Here is a 13,469-nt window from a genome sequence, read left to right as displayed (position 1 = left end):
CATTTGAAACACCACATGCCTACAGTGTAGCATCCTTTCTGTACAGAGCACAGAATCAATGGGGCCAGTCCCCTAGACCTTCCGGCCTTCAGTCTCCTTAGCTGGGCCAGCACTACTTGATCCTGCAGAGCTCTGCAAAACCCACAATTCTGTGATCTGTGCTAGCCAGCCCATGGTACTAACTGGGGACAATGACGATCACGTACGTAATGCCAACAAATAACTCACATGACCCCAAGCTGGAAATACTGGCACTCTTGACATTTAAACCATTCAAATATTTCATATAATCATACTACACAAAGCAATGTTTTTACTTTCATGTACAATGATACAGTTCAACTTGCCTGATGTTTGAAGCTTACTGTATGTTACTGAGTAAAAGGGGTGAGAAATCTTAATCAAAAAGCTGTAAGTACTGAAGACAACATGGTACTGGCAAAACTTAGATATACAGATTGATGGACTAGAACTGAGAGAACAAGTCCTCAGACTTATGGTCACGTGACTTTCAACTATGGTGTCAAGACAACTCAATGGGAAAAGGTCTTTCCAACAGATGGTGCTGGGACAATGGACATCCATGTGCAAAAAAATAAAGGTGGACCCCTACCGATGTGACATATGAAAACAAACTCCTAATGCATCACAGACTTCAGTGTAGAAGCCCAAATTATACAACTCACTGTGGTCCTGGGTTAGAAAATGGCTTCTTGGGGTCACGTGCTGCTGCTGCCTGCAGTGCCAGCATCGCATATGGGCTGCTCCACCTCCGATCCAGCTCTCTGCTATGGCCTGGGAAAGCAGGGGAGGATGGCCCAAGTCCGTGGGCTCCTGCACCGGCATGGGAGACCCAGAAGCAGCTCCTGGTTCCTAGCTTTGGATTGGCGCAGCTCCTGCCATTGCAGCCAATGGGGAGTGAACCAGCAGATGGAAGACTTCCCTTTCTCTGCCTCTCCTTCTGTGTGTAACTCTGACTTTCAAATAAATAAATATTAAAAAGAAAAGAAAATGGCTTCTTAGGGCCAGTTGTGGTGCAGTAGGTTAAGCCTCTGTCTGCAGCACTGGCATCCCATATGAGAACAAGTTTAAGACCAGCTGCTCCACTTCCAATCCAACTCCCTGCTAATGGCTTGGGAGAGCAATAGAAGATGGCGCAAGAGCTTGGGTCCCTGCATGGGAGACTGGAAGATGCTTCTGGCTCCTGGCTTCAGATTGTCCCAGCTCTGGTCATTGCAGGCATTTGGGAAGTGAACCAGCAGATGAAAGACCCCTCTTTTGGTCTCTAATTCCGCCTCTCAAATAAAGAATTCTGGGCCAGTGCCGCAGCTCAATAGGCTAATCCTCCACCTGTGGCGCCGGCACACCGGGTTCTAGTCCTGGTTGGGGAGCCGGATTCTGTCCCAGTTGCTCCTCTTCCAGGCCAGCTCTCTGCTGTGGCCCGGGAGTGCAGTGGAGGATGGCCCAAGTGCTTGGGCCCTGCACCCCATGGGAGACCAGGAGGAAGCGCCTGGCTCCTGGCTTCATATTGGTGCAGCGCGCTGGCCATAGCGGCCACTTGGGGGGTGAACCAACGGAAAAAAGAAGACCTTTTTCTCTGTCTCTAACTCTGCCTGTCAAAAAAAAAAATTTTTTTTTTAAATAACTCTGCCTCTCAAATTAGTCATTTTTTTTTTTCAGGTTTAAAGATTTATTTATTCATTTGAAAGAGTTACACAGGAAGAGAAGGAGAGGCAGAGAGAGAGAGAGGTCTTCCATCCGCTGGTTCACTCCTCAGTTGGCCGTCAGCTGGAGCTGCACTGATCCGAAGCCAGAAGCCAGGAGCTTCTTCTGGGTCTCCCACACAGGTACAGGGCCCCAAGGACTTGGGCCATCTTCTACTGCTTTCCCAGGCCATAGCAGAGAGCTGGATCCGAAGTGGAGCAGCCGGGACTCGAACCAGTGTCCATATGGGATGCTGACACTGCAGGTGGAGGCTTTACCTGCTATGCTATGCCAAAGCACCAGCCTCTCAAATCAATCTTTAAAAATGGCATCTTAGGTATGATACTAATAACATAGTAGGTGAGTTGAACTTTCATCAAAATTTAAAATTTTTGTACTTCAAAGAACATTAAGAAAGTTGTGGGGGAAGGAGGGTTGTGGCGGCAGTGGTACTATGGTGAAGCAGGTGAAGCTGCCGCCTGTGACGTTGGTATCTCACATAGACACCGGTTTGAGTCTCAGCTGCTCCACTTCCAATCCAGATCCCTCATAATATGCCTGGGAAAGCAGTGGAAGATGGCCCAAATCCTTGGGCTCCTACCATACACATGGGAGACCTGGGAGAAGCTACTGGCTTTGGAACAGCCCAACTCTGGCTGTTGTGGCCATTTTGGGGAGTGAATCAGCAGACAGAAGATCTGTCTCTCCTTTTCTCTCTCTTTATAAATTCTGCCTTTCAAATAAAAAAAGAGAAAAAAAAGTGGAGGGGCTGGCCTGAGGCACAGTGGGTTAAGCTGCTGCCTGCGATCCAGCATCCCATATGGTGCCAGTTCAAGTCCTAGCTGCTTCACTTCTGAGCTGGCTCCCTGGTAATGACCTGGGAAAAGCAGCAGAGGATGGCCCAAATGCCTGGGCCCCTACCACTCACATGGGAGACCCAGAAGCAGCTCTTGGCTTCAGCCTGGACTAGCTCTGGCCAATGTGGCCATCTGGGGGGAGGAAGGGGTGAATCAGCGGATGGAAGATCTCTCTCTCTCTCCATCTCTTCTTTGCTGTCTCTCCCCTTCTCTTTCTGTAACTCTTTAAAATAAATAAATAAATCCTTTAAAAAAAAGTGGAAAGGAACCCACAGAATGGGAGAAAATATTTGCAAATCTTATCTGATAAAGAGACTTGTAGCTGGAAAATAAATAAACTAATATATAAATATAAACTAACAACTCAACAGTGAAGACACCCCAATTGAAAATGAGCTGAGGATTTGGACATCTTCCAAAGAAGATGAACAGCTGGGCAACAGACTCTGGAGAAGATGCTAAACACCATTAGCTATCGGAGAAATGCAAAGCAAAATCTCGATGAGATACCACTTCACATTAGGATGAGCACACTCAGGGACTACAGTAAGTGGTGGTGAGGACGTGCAGAAACTGAAATACTCACACATACATTATGCTGGGAGGACTGAAAAACTGCAGCCACTTTGGAAGACTGGTAATTCCTAACAAAAACTTACCACATAAGCCAGCAATTCTACTCTCAAGTATATATACCCAAGAGAATTAAAACATAACATCTACCAAACATGCACGAATAAACAGTAACAACTTATTCATGATAGCCAAAAGGTAGAAACCACTCAAATGTCCATTAACCAGTGACTGGATAACTCACCAGTGGTCTTTACCATGCGATGGAGTATTACTTAGTCATCAAAAGGAATGAAGTACTGGCATATGCTATGACACAGGATTACCCTGAAACTTGTTTTTTTTAAAGATTTATTTATTTACTTGAAAGTCAGAGTTACACAGAGAGAGGAGAGGCAGAGAGAGAGAGAAAGAGAGAGAAAGAAAAAGTGAAAGAGAAAGGTCTTCCATCTGAGGTTCACCCTCCAATTGGCTGCATTGGCTGGAGCTGTGCCGATCTGAAGCCAGGAGCCAGGAGCTTCCTCTGGGTCTCCCAAAGACTTGGGCCATCTTCTGCTTTCCCAGGCCATAGCAGAGAGCTGGATCCCAAGTGGAGCAGCTGGGACTCGAACCAGCATCCATATGGGATGTTGGCATGCAGGTGGTGGCTTTACCCGCTACGCCACAGTGTCAGCCCCACCTGAAACTGTTTAAAGTCATCTGTCGCTTTGTTTATATGGATTGTTCAGGACAGGCAAGTGCACAGAGGAAGTAGGTTAGTGGCTGCTTAGTGTCAGAGGGGTTGGCAGCAACGGCGAGTGACTGCTCACGGGTGTGGGTTTTCTCTCTGCACTGATGAAAATGTTCTAGAATTGACTGGTGATGGCTGCACAACTGTGTAAACTTGGAACACTAAATTGTTCGGCTTAAATGGATGGACTATATAGTAGGTGAATTCTGTCTCAATAAGGCCATTACAAATACAAGTTAGCATATGGGGGCAGGAGGGCAGCTGGGAAGCTATGGGATTTGTGAGCACCCCAGGAACAGACGGCATCTGCCTGCAGCACCAGCTCCTACCACAATGTTGCTGGGCTTCTCCAGTCTCGAGCCCCATTTCATTGCTGACAGCACGCAGGTCACAGATGAGAAGACAGAACCACAGAACAGGAAGGGACTTCATTTACCAGAGCCCTGAACTGCTGACTGGCTTTCATTCCGATCATTTAAAAGACAGTAAGAGGGCCCGGTGCTGTGGCATAGCAGGTGTGGCATCCCAGTTTGAGCCCCAGCCGCTCCTTTCCGACCCTGCTCTGTCAGGGCCTGGGAAAGCAGCAGAGGACGGGCCAGGTGCTTGGGCCCCACCTGCATGGAGACCTGCAGAAAGCTCCTGGCTCCACCTGCTGCGGCCATCTGGGGAGTAGACTGGCAGATGAAGACCTCTCTCTCTCTCTCTCTGCCTCTCTGTAACGCTTTCAAATAGATGAATAAATCTTAAAAAAAAAAAAAAAAAAAAAAAGGGAAGGAAGAGAGGAAAAGGAAAGGAAAGGAAGGAAGGTAGTTAGTTCTGACTGACCCTGGCCTGGACAGAGTAAGCCCACTACTGCCTCTTCCTTCTGACTACCACCAAAACCTGTGGACAAGAGACAAAACCACATACCTGACGAGCCCAAGCTGCTGGATTAGAAGGAGGCTCAAACCACGGCAGTACTGCACAGGGGAGGGGTTGCTCATTCCCCCTTTCCCTCCTGCAGCTTGGCCCCGATTAAGAGCTTCAAGAGCAGAACCATGCGGTGGTGCAGGAAGTCACAACTGGAACCCCATCTTCCTGACCAAAGGGCCAGGGAGAAGATCCCCTTCCTGAAGGCTGGAAAGCACAGGGATTGAGAAAGAAAGGAAAAACGTGAAGGACGAGATCCCCTAACACTGGGCAGGAACCCCAGGCTCCTCCCTGGGCTGTGCAGGATGCACCCAAAGAGGCCCAGCAGAGGCCGTGAGCACGCGGAGTTGACCAGTGCCCAGTCCCCTCCTACCCCGTGCGGCGTATGCACACAGAAGAAAACAGCACAGAAAGGCTGTTAAAGTGAACTGCTACGGGAGTCATCACCCAAGGAAAGGCAGAATTTGACACCTGAACCTAACCAGGGTGACATCTGCGTAAGAATTAAAAAAAAAAAAAAAATCAACTTTCAAACTTTGGATGACCATGAAAACAGGGTCTGAAGTATACACATCGTCACATCTCAGTGTCCAGGACACGACAGAACATTACTTGACAACCAAAAACAAAACAGGAAATGTGATCCAACCCTAAAGTAGCCCAGATTTTGGGACTCGCCAAGGGCTTTAAAGTATCTACTGTAACTACATTCCACAAGGCAAAGATAAAATGAGCAGGAAGAGTGACCTCCTCAGCAGAGAAGCCAAAGCTACAAACAACAAAACAGAACAACTGAATGGAAATGCTGAACCCCAAAATATAAAACCTGAAAGAAAAACCTCACTGGACGGGTTCAGTGGCCAGCGTGGAGACGGCGGCGGGGACAGTCGGGGACAGCTGTGAGGCTGAAGTGTGATCAGCAGGAAGCGTGTGTTCTGAAGAACAGGAAGAATGGTCACGACACAGTGACCTCATGGCTACTATCAAAAGGCCTGACGCTGCCAAGAAGGCAGGCCCAGGAGACCAGAGTGCGCAGCGAATGCACAGCAAGGAGAAATGGCCAAAAGGTCCCAGTGTGGTGGAAGGTGTGAATTTGCAGGTTCTAAATTCAATGAATTCCAAAGTTTTAACAAAACAAAAAGAGTGATTTTCCTGCAGACTTTTTCTTGGTAACTCGTTCAAGTTCCTTACAAACATCTTAATTCCTAAGTTACTAACTCATGTTTGACTTCAGTGAACAAACATATACGTTTGTTTAATTGAAAACACCATTGATTATAAGCAGGACCAGCATTTTATGTATCATTTAAAATGCTGGCAATTTTAAGACGGCTTCCTAACAGGCATGTCCTGATTTCAAAGACGTGACAACGTTCACTAAACAACCGTGTCTTCATCGGCACGAACACAGCCCTGGACAGAGCAGAGCCTCCACCCAGCCCTGACACCTGCTGTGCAGCCCTCTCCTCTGACAGCACTCAAAAGACGTGGCAATAAAGGACAGAGCCCCAGGGAGCCACACGGACAAACTGCCCGGCTCTCCTCCCTTGAGAGCCTCCGTCCCAGCAGGGAGAGGCACAGCTGAACAACGCTGTTTCTGTCCCAATCATCCCCTCTTTCTTCATCACTTTTTTTTTTTTTTTTTGACAGGCAGAGTGGACAGTGAGAGAGAGAGACAGAGAGAAAGGTCTTCCTTTTGCCGTTGGTTCACCCTCCAATGGCCACCGCGGCCGGCGCACTGCGGCCGGCACACCGCGCTGATCCGATGGCAGGAGCCAGGTACTTAATCCTGGTCTCCCATGGGGTTCAGGGCCCAAGTACTTGGGCCATCCTCCACTGCACTCCCTGGCCACAGCAGAGAGCTGGCCTGGAAGAGGGGCAACCGGGACAGAATCCGGCGCCCCGACCGGGACTAGAACCCGGTGTGCCGGTGCCGCAGGCAGAGGATTAGCCTAGTGAGCCGCGGCGCCGGCTCTTCATCACTTTTACTCTGCCTTTTTTCTGGAAAGGGTAGCAGGCTAGGTATTTTTTCATTTTTAATTTAAGCCTGTCCACCCGCTCCCAATAAAACTCCTCACAAAATTCCACCCATGTCTACAAACTACTCACACTGATTTCCCTACCTTCATGAAAAGTTACTTTATTTCTATCTTAGCCTGGATAGTTTTATGTATCTTCAGAGTCCATTTCATTCTCAAGTTATTTATAAAGTACCAAGAGAATGCAGTGGAAATTAAGTTTTTAAATAAACTAGGGAGGTTCCAGGGTTTTTAAAAATTGCATCAGTCACTAAGTGACAGCCAAGGACACAGTTCTCCTCACAGGACTTGACCCCTCACTCCCACTCATGAAATAAAATCTGAGCTGTGCAAGCCTGGTGTGCATCTCTAAGGAGACTGCACTCACAGCTATTAAGCCTTTGGGGGAAAAAAGACAAGACTTCTCCACATTTAGAAGTCTAGATTCTTCACTCCTTCCTTTTTCCAGATGTGTAATTTTGATTATTAAAAAAAAAAAACCAACAACAGATCTTTAACCCCTGCTTCTCAAACATATCCTGACTCCCGGCATGTTCCTACACTCCCGGGCTGGCCGTCACGTCCCAGCCTGCGGTGGTCACGGAGCTGATGTGTGGTGCCAGGACGAGCTCGAGTAAACGCCACCCCCAACACTGGACTGGTCTCCTTCTCATCTGGAGACAGAGGGTTTACATGAACTGCATGGCTGGCTTCCTGGCCACATGGGCTGCTACGGTCACATGGGGATTACACACGTCCCGCAGAGGCCTTGTACACAGGGCCTTCGGCTCCTCTGGCAATGGCTGCATAATTAGGTAGCCTTGCTCCAGAGGGAAAAGTCAGCTTTCCTGAGGGCACAAGTGTATATCAAAAAGGTCACAGAAAATGGAGTTATTAAAAATAAGTTTATTTTGGCGCTGTTTTTTTGAAATCCATCTTTTTTCATAAAATGTATTTCCCATGACCTGTTGAAGACTCCTTGTATACATGGATTTCAGGAATATTTTGCACTACAGTAAACATCTTTTAATTGCAGTCTATGGCCTTTTTGAAGATCCTGTATACAGCTCTCCAGACAGCATGGCCAGGAGCCGACAGTGGCCGTGACATTGGTGCTTCTGTGTCTGGAGCTGACAGGGCTGTGTGATGCAGCACGTAGAGGCCGGGTGTGTGTGTGTGTGTGTGTGTGTGTGTGTGTATACGCAGAGGTCGGGTGTGTGTGTGTGTATACGCAGAGGCCGGGTGTGTGTGTGTGTGTGTGTGTACGCAGAGGCCGGGTGTATGTGTGTGTCTTCTCTAGAACACAGCTCTGGTTGCCATGAGCCCGCCCACCTGTGGTTGAACACCTAAGTGCTGACTGCAAACAAGCCCTGAGGCACAACCTGCAATCCCCAACTTTTCCATCTGGCTGTCCCCAGAGAGGCCTCTGCATTCGCTCTCCAGGAAAACAAGGCACTCCGCAAGTGAACTCCGAACCTAGAGATCCTGTCAGATGAGCCCGCAGCCTGGGCAGTGGGCAGTGGGCCGTCTGCAAGCTGAAACCCACACACTGAGCCCCCTGCTGAGACACGTGGAGGGGGGCATGGATCAGGCGTCACTATCTTAAGAGAAAAACTGCCTGGACACACACACAGTCTGCAGGCAGCAGCGGCTCAGTCATCCTAGGGCTTTCTTTCCCCCCACTAAAGCGCACTCTTATTATCTTGCCATGCTAAGTGGGGGGTGGGTAGATAGAGGGGTAAAGGTCAGGAGTTGAAAATATTATTTGATAAAATAATTGTTTTTGCAAGCTGCTGCACTGGCGGGACCACGCTCTGGGATTTGGCACAGAGGAGTTCCCGCCTCATGATGTGATACCCACCACCGAGCAGCCACCACCTGCAGCCCGGGGCCGGGCCCAGGGGAGCGGGCGCCGGCAGACCCTGGCCTCCAGCCACGCTACCTCTCTTCAGGGCACTGGATCAGACACAGCAGATAACTGCCAGGAAAAAGAAAAAAAAAAGCCGAAAGAAAAGGAAAAGGCAAGGCGGAGCGGGGGCGGTGAGGAGGAGAAACCTAAAATTTGGAAACTGCGGGTCTTTTCAAACACTTTAATCCTTTCGTGCTGATGGTTCCTGGAGCGTCCGTGGCTGGCACCAGATTCTGCACAGGGAAAATCCAACTCCCTGCGCCAGGGCGTTCAAGAGAAGCCTGCTAATCAGCTAAATAGAAACTGGAATCTGCTCGTACGGAGCCGCTCTTCCCCCACTCCAGAGGGACGCCATGGTGTTCTGAAACACACTCCTGACATCATTTGGCAGGCAGGCCTATTTTGCGGAACATGATTCATCCCTTAGGTTATTGTTTTTAATATTAGAAAGTGAGCTTTTAAACGCCAAGCAGATTTTGCAGCAGGGGGACAGAGATATTCCAAGTGGCCTCCCTGGGCCTTCCACCAACTGTGACCACCAACTGGCTCCCACGAAGCCCTTCCTGGGGTGCTTCGCAAATGAAGCAGGGACACGCCACATCCAACGATTCCTAATGTGAGACACTCTTCTCCAAGTCCAGAGTGTCGATGGGGTCAGGGCTGACCTCAGGGAGGCAGAGCTGGACAGCGAGAACCAGGAACATGAGCAGTGGACAATTAACAAGCATTGTCTTCAACTCAGACCTACCTCCTGTCCATGTTGCCGCTGACCATGAGGCTGGGAGGGCTGTCCCTGAGGTTGACGCACGTGAAGTCGCCGAGGGCATTTCCCAGCTTCGAGAGGCAGCGTTCTGCTTCCAGGCTGTACACCAGGATCTAGCAGCGGGAGAGAAACACGTGGGTGCACAATTCCACACACTCTCTTCTCACCACCGCCCTGGGGCCGGACCCCATCAAACGAACATCCTGCATGCAGCTAGTTCTTGATGGCATAGGTGCATGACAACCAGAATGACAAAAGGAAATGGAGAAAAAAGCAGAGAAAATTCAGAGTTCCTCAGGCCAAGGTGCAAAGAAACTCACAGGATCTGAAGGAACACGCTGGATGGGGAACTTGGGAATCTTAATGGAAACTACAGGTCACGGCCTGCTTCCAATCTGGACTTGATGGAAGAGCTAACAAGGAATCGGGCGGTTTGCAGGCCACGTGCCATGAGCTGTCTTCCTGTACTTAGACCACAGAAGGTACGAGGATCCAGGAAGATGGAGCTTGTAGAGTTAACCCTCGGAGGAGTCCTTCTTCCCAAACACTTCTCCCTTCAGTCCCTCTCCACTTGCTCTGCTCCACACGGTGTACAAGGCAACACGAAGGAACCCTTGAGCTCTAGAGAACACTCCCATTCCTTTTCTCCAGCAAAAGGAGCGAATACAAGGATGATTATGATGATCTTCAGAAAGACTCCTTAGGTCTTAACTAAAATAAAAAATCTCATTCACTTCCATTTAATCCAATTAGCATTAACTGCCTGCTGTGGATCACTGTTGTAGGTACCCAGGATACAGTCCTTGTCCTTGAATTCACACTGCCTAAGCCTCCTTGTTCACACCCACACCCACACCCACACCCACAGTCTACCCTGTTGATCATGTGGTTAAGGCCCACACACACCCACACACACCCACCCACACACACACAGAGTCTACCCTGTTGACCATGTGGTTAGGGCCCACATACACACACACACACACACACACACACACAGAGTCTACCCTGTTGACCATGTGGTTAGGGTCCACATACATACACACACACACACACACACAGTCTACCCTGTTGACCATGTGGTTAGGGTCCACATACATACACACACACACACACACACACACAGTCTACCCTGTTGACCATGTGGTTAGGGCCCACATACACACACACACACACACACACACACACACAGTCTACCCTGTTGACCATGTGGTTAGGGTCCACATACATACACACACACACACACACACACACAGTCTACCCTGTTGACCATGTGGTTAGGGTCCACATACATACACACACACACACACACACACACAGTCTACCCTGTTGACCATGTGGTTAGGGCCCACATACACACACACACACACACACACACAGTCTACCCTGTTGACCATGTGGTTAGGGCCCACATACACACACACACACACACACACACAGTCTACCCTGTTGACCATGTGGTTAGGGCTCATCTTAATCACTGCGCTCAGAGGTGTGAATGTGCCTGTGTTGGAGAAATCCCCTTCAACACACATGGAGGTGATCGGCTTTCTCTCTCCTTAGCACGCGGAGTTACCACTTAGCAGCACGTGGATTTTTATTTTGGTAATGAAAGTTAGTAATAAATTCAGCAGTGTCTGCCTTGAAAGCTACCAACCTCACTGTTAACACATATTTCAAACAAGTAATAGCAAAAACATACCAGACTATTAACTATTGCTGATAGCATCCGAAAGAGCAATTTCAAAATTTAAAATGTCTTCTTAAGCCAGAAAGATAAGAACAGATGTAGCTGAAAATATGAGATTCTAACTCAGAAAACTTCAACAATTCTAAAATATCAAAGAATAAATTATTCCAAGTATAATTTAGAAATAATGAAATCTATTTTGAGCGTGCAACATAAAAATTACATAAAATTGGGTCCTGGAAGTAGAAAAAATTAACAGCAGCCTCCTGATCTACTGTACCAGTCATATTCTGCACCCGCTCATCATCACACAGTGCTGAGCGTTTTGTTTTCAGGAGAGGCCTCACAGCAGTAGCTCGCCCACGGTGAACATGAACACTGCACCTGACCCTGAGTCAGTGCACACGTCTGCGTCCCTTCTGAGGGACTTAGGAGATGGAATCCCTTGCTGACAAGACTTTCTGCAGACTCATCAGAAAGACTTTTAAGTTCGTTGTCCTGAGTTGAGTCTTCTGAAATGGTTAATAATTCACCAAGCCGGAGCCATCTGAAAATCACCTCTAGCATTCGGTTTAGTTAAAGACCACAGAGACTAGAAAACACATTCCCATCTCCAAGGCGGCTCTTTCCATGGTTCAAGTCCCTTAACGACCTTTACTGCTCCTCCCGCCCGCCTGCGCTCTCTCTCTCTTTTAATAAGGTTGAGCAAATGGGACTTCATTTTATCTGATTGCCACAGACTAGCGAGATTAATTATTCATGCTCACACTCTCCCTCTTGTTAAGACCATGCATTAGACTAATTTTTCTCTTTATTGCCCTGGTTGGGCGAGTCTCAGCCTACAGCTACTTGACTCACTCTCAGAGTGAACTGGGATGCTGCAAGGAAGGAAAGAGGTGCCCAGAGCCAGCACCTGAGAGGACGGCCTGCAGGACGCTGCCCACCAACGGCATCGGTGCCTCTGGTTAGGGACTTCTTTTCTTAGAAGCCAGGTGTGTATTAAGAAAAAGCTTATCACTGATTACAAAGCACATTTTCACAGGCATTAGATGTTTCTTGAAGAATTTTCCAAAACAGCTAGACCATGTGCAGCAGATCTGTGTTGTGGAAAGGGGGACGGAAGAAGTGTGGTGTGTGGTTGCTGTCACCAACCCTCTCCCTTTCTTTTTGGCTGCCAGGAGACCTAGAAGGTACCAGGTGGAAGAACATACAAAAGCACAAAGTTCTCCCTTTTCCTTAGAGTTCTTACAATGACCCATAGAGGCTAGTCTTAGAATCTAAACTTTCAATTTTGTCAACATTCTGATTTCTTTGAAATCTGTTTCTTAAGAATCTTTCGTTTTGTTTGTTTCAAATATAATGTAGTTTGTGAAAAATTCTAACATCACAGAATTATACAACATGGAAAGTGGTGGTCCTCTGTTACATCCATCCCTCTCTCACAACTAATTCTGACAGGTGGGTATGTGTGCCGAATACCTGGGAGGGCATGTCTGTCCTCTGTGCGTGTATACTTTTATTTATTTTTTGATGAACGAGATTGTTTTATAACCTGTTTTTCCCATTTGTCAGTACCAACACACACCTTGCTCTTTGTAAGGGCTGCCTGGGATTTCTCTGGATACATCACTCCATATTGACAGATATTTGGGTTCTTTCTCATGTTTTAGAAGGAATAAATAATGCTGTAACTCATTCAGCAGCCAGTCAACAAATACGTATTCATCACCTTCCCCGCACCAGGCGCTGGAATGAACGGGGACTGCGGAATGACACCAAAGCCACAGCCTGCTGCCAGCCCAGAGTCCGCCTCCCTTCCAGCTGGTGCCTGGCCGCCAGCTGTCCTGCCTCTCTGAGGAGACCCACCAACCCATCTCAGGCCATGTCCCAGCAGCTGGTGTCTTAAGCAGCAGGGGCAGCAGCAAAGAGTCAGGAGGGAGGCAGTGGCCACAGCCCAACATCTGGGAAGCATCAGCAACTGCCCCAGGGCAGGTGTGACCTGGACCATTAAGACGTGTGCGCCTGGCTTTCCAGAAAACCGCTGGCAAGAGCAGGCAGAGGCCCATTGTCCTACGGCAGGGTGGGCGCGGGGCGAGCCACTCTCCTTCACCATGAAGAAGGGGGTTCAGCAGTGCAAACCCCTCCTAACTCCAGGACTGACAGAACCCTCATGAGTGAACTGGAACCACTTCCTCACAGAACTCACTACGAAGACACTGACAGCGCTTTGCGGCTCTAACTCTTGGTCATTACTGATGAAGCAGGAAGGAACTCCATTATGTGTTTGCTTTAAGTTACCAAAACAGTAAGTCTTCT

At 48.4% G+C, this 13,469-nt stretch overlaps 1 protein-coding gene across 8 annotated transcripts in view; it reads right to left on the bottom strand.

Moving 5' to 3' along the window:
• FBXW8 (F-box and WD repeat domain containing 8) overlaps positions 1–13,469 on the bottom strand; it is a 131,599-nt gene that overhangs the window by 11,030 nt on the left and 107,100 nt on the right. For all 8 annotated transcript variants that reach the window (XR_011385213.1, XM_051826628.2, XM_051826627.2 and 5 more), the window contains exon 8: positions 9,449–9,576. Coding sequence is in view for 7 of the 8 variants with exons in the window: in XM_051826628.2 (XP_051682588.1) it covers positions 9,449–9,576 (128 nt within the window). In the remaining variant the exon portion in view is untranslated. The remainder of the gene's footprint in view (positions 1–9,448; positions 9,577–13,469) is intronic.

Source organism: Oryctolagus cuniculus, chromosome 21, assembly GCF_964237555.1.
Source record: "Oryctolagus cuniculus chromosome 21, mOryCun1.1, whole genome shotgun sequence".
Classification (NCBI taxonomy): domain Eukaryota; kingdom Metazoa; phylum Chordata; class Mammalia; order Lagomorpha; family Leporidae; genus Oryctolagus; species Oryctolagus cuniculus.
The sequence above is the reverse complement of the archived record's forward strand: the minus strand, read 5'-3'. Positions and strand labels throughout refer to the sequence as shown.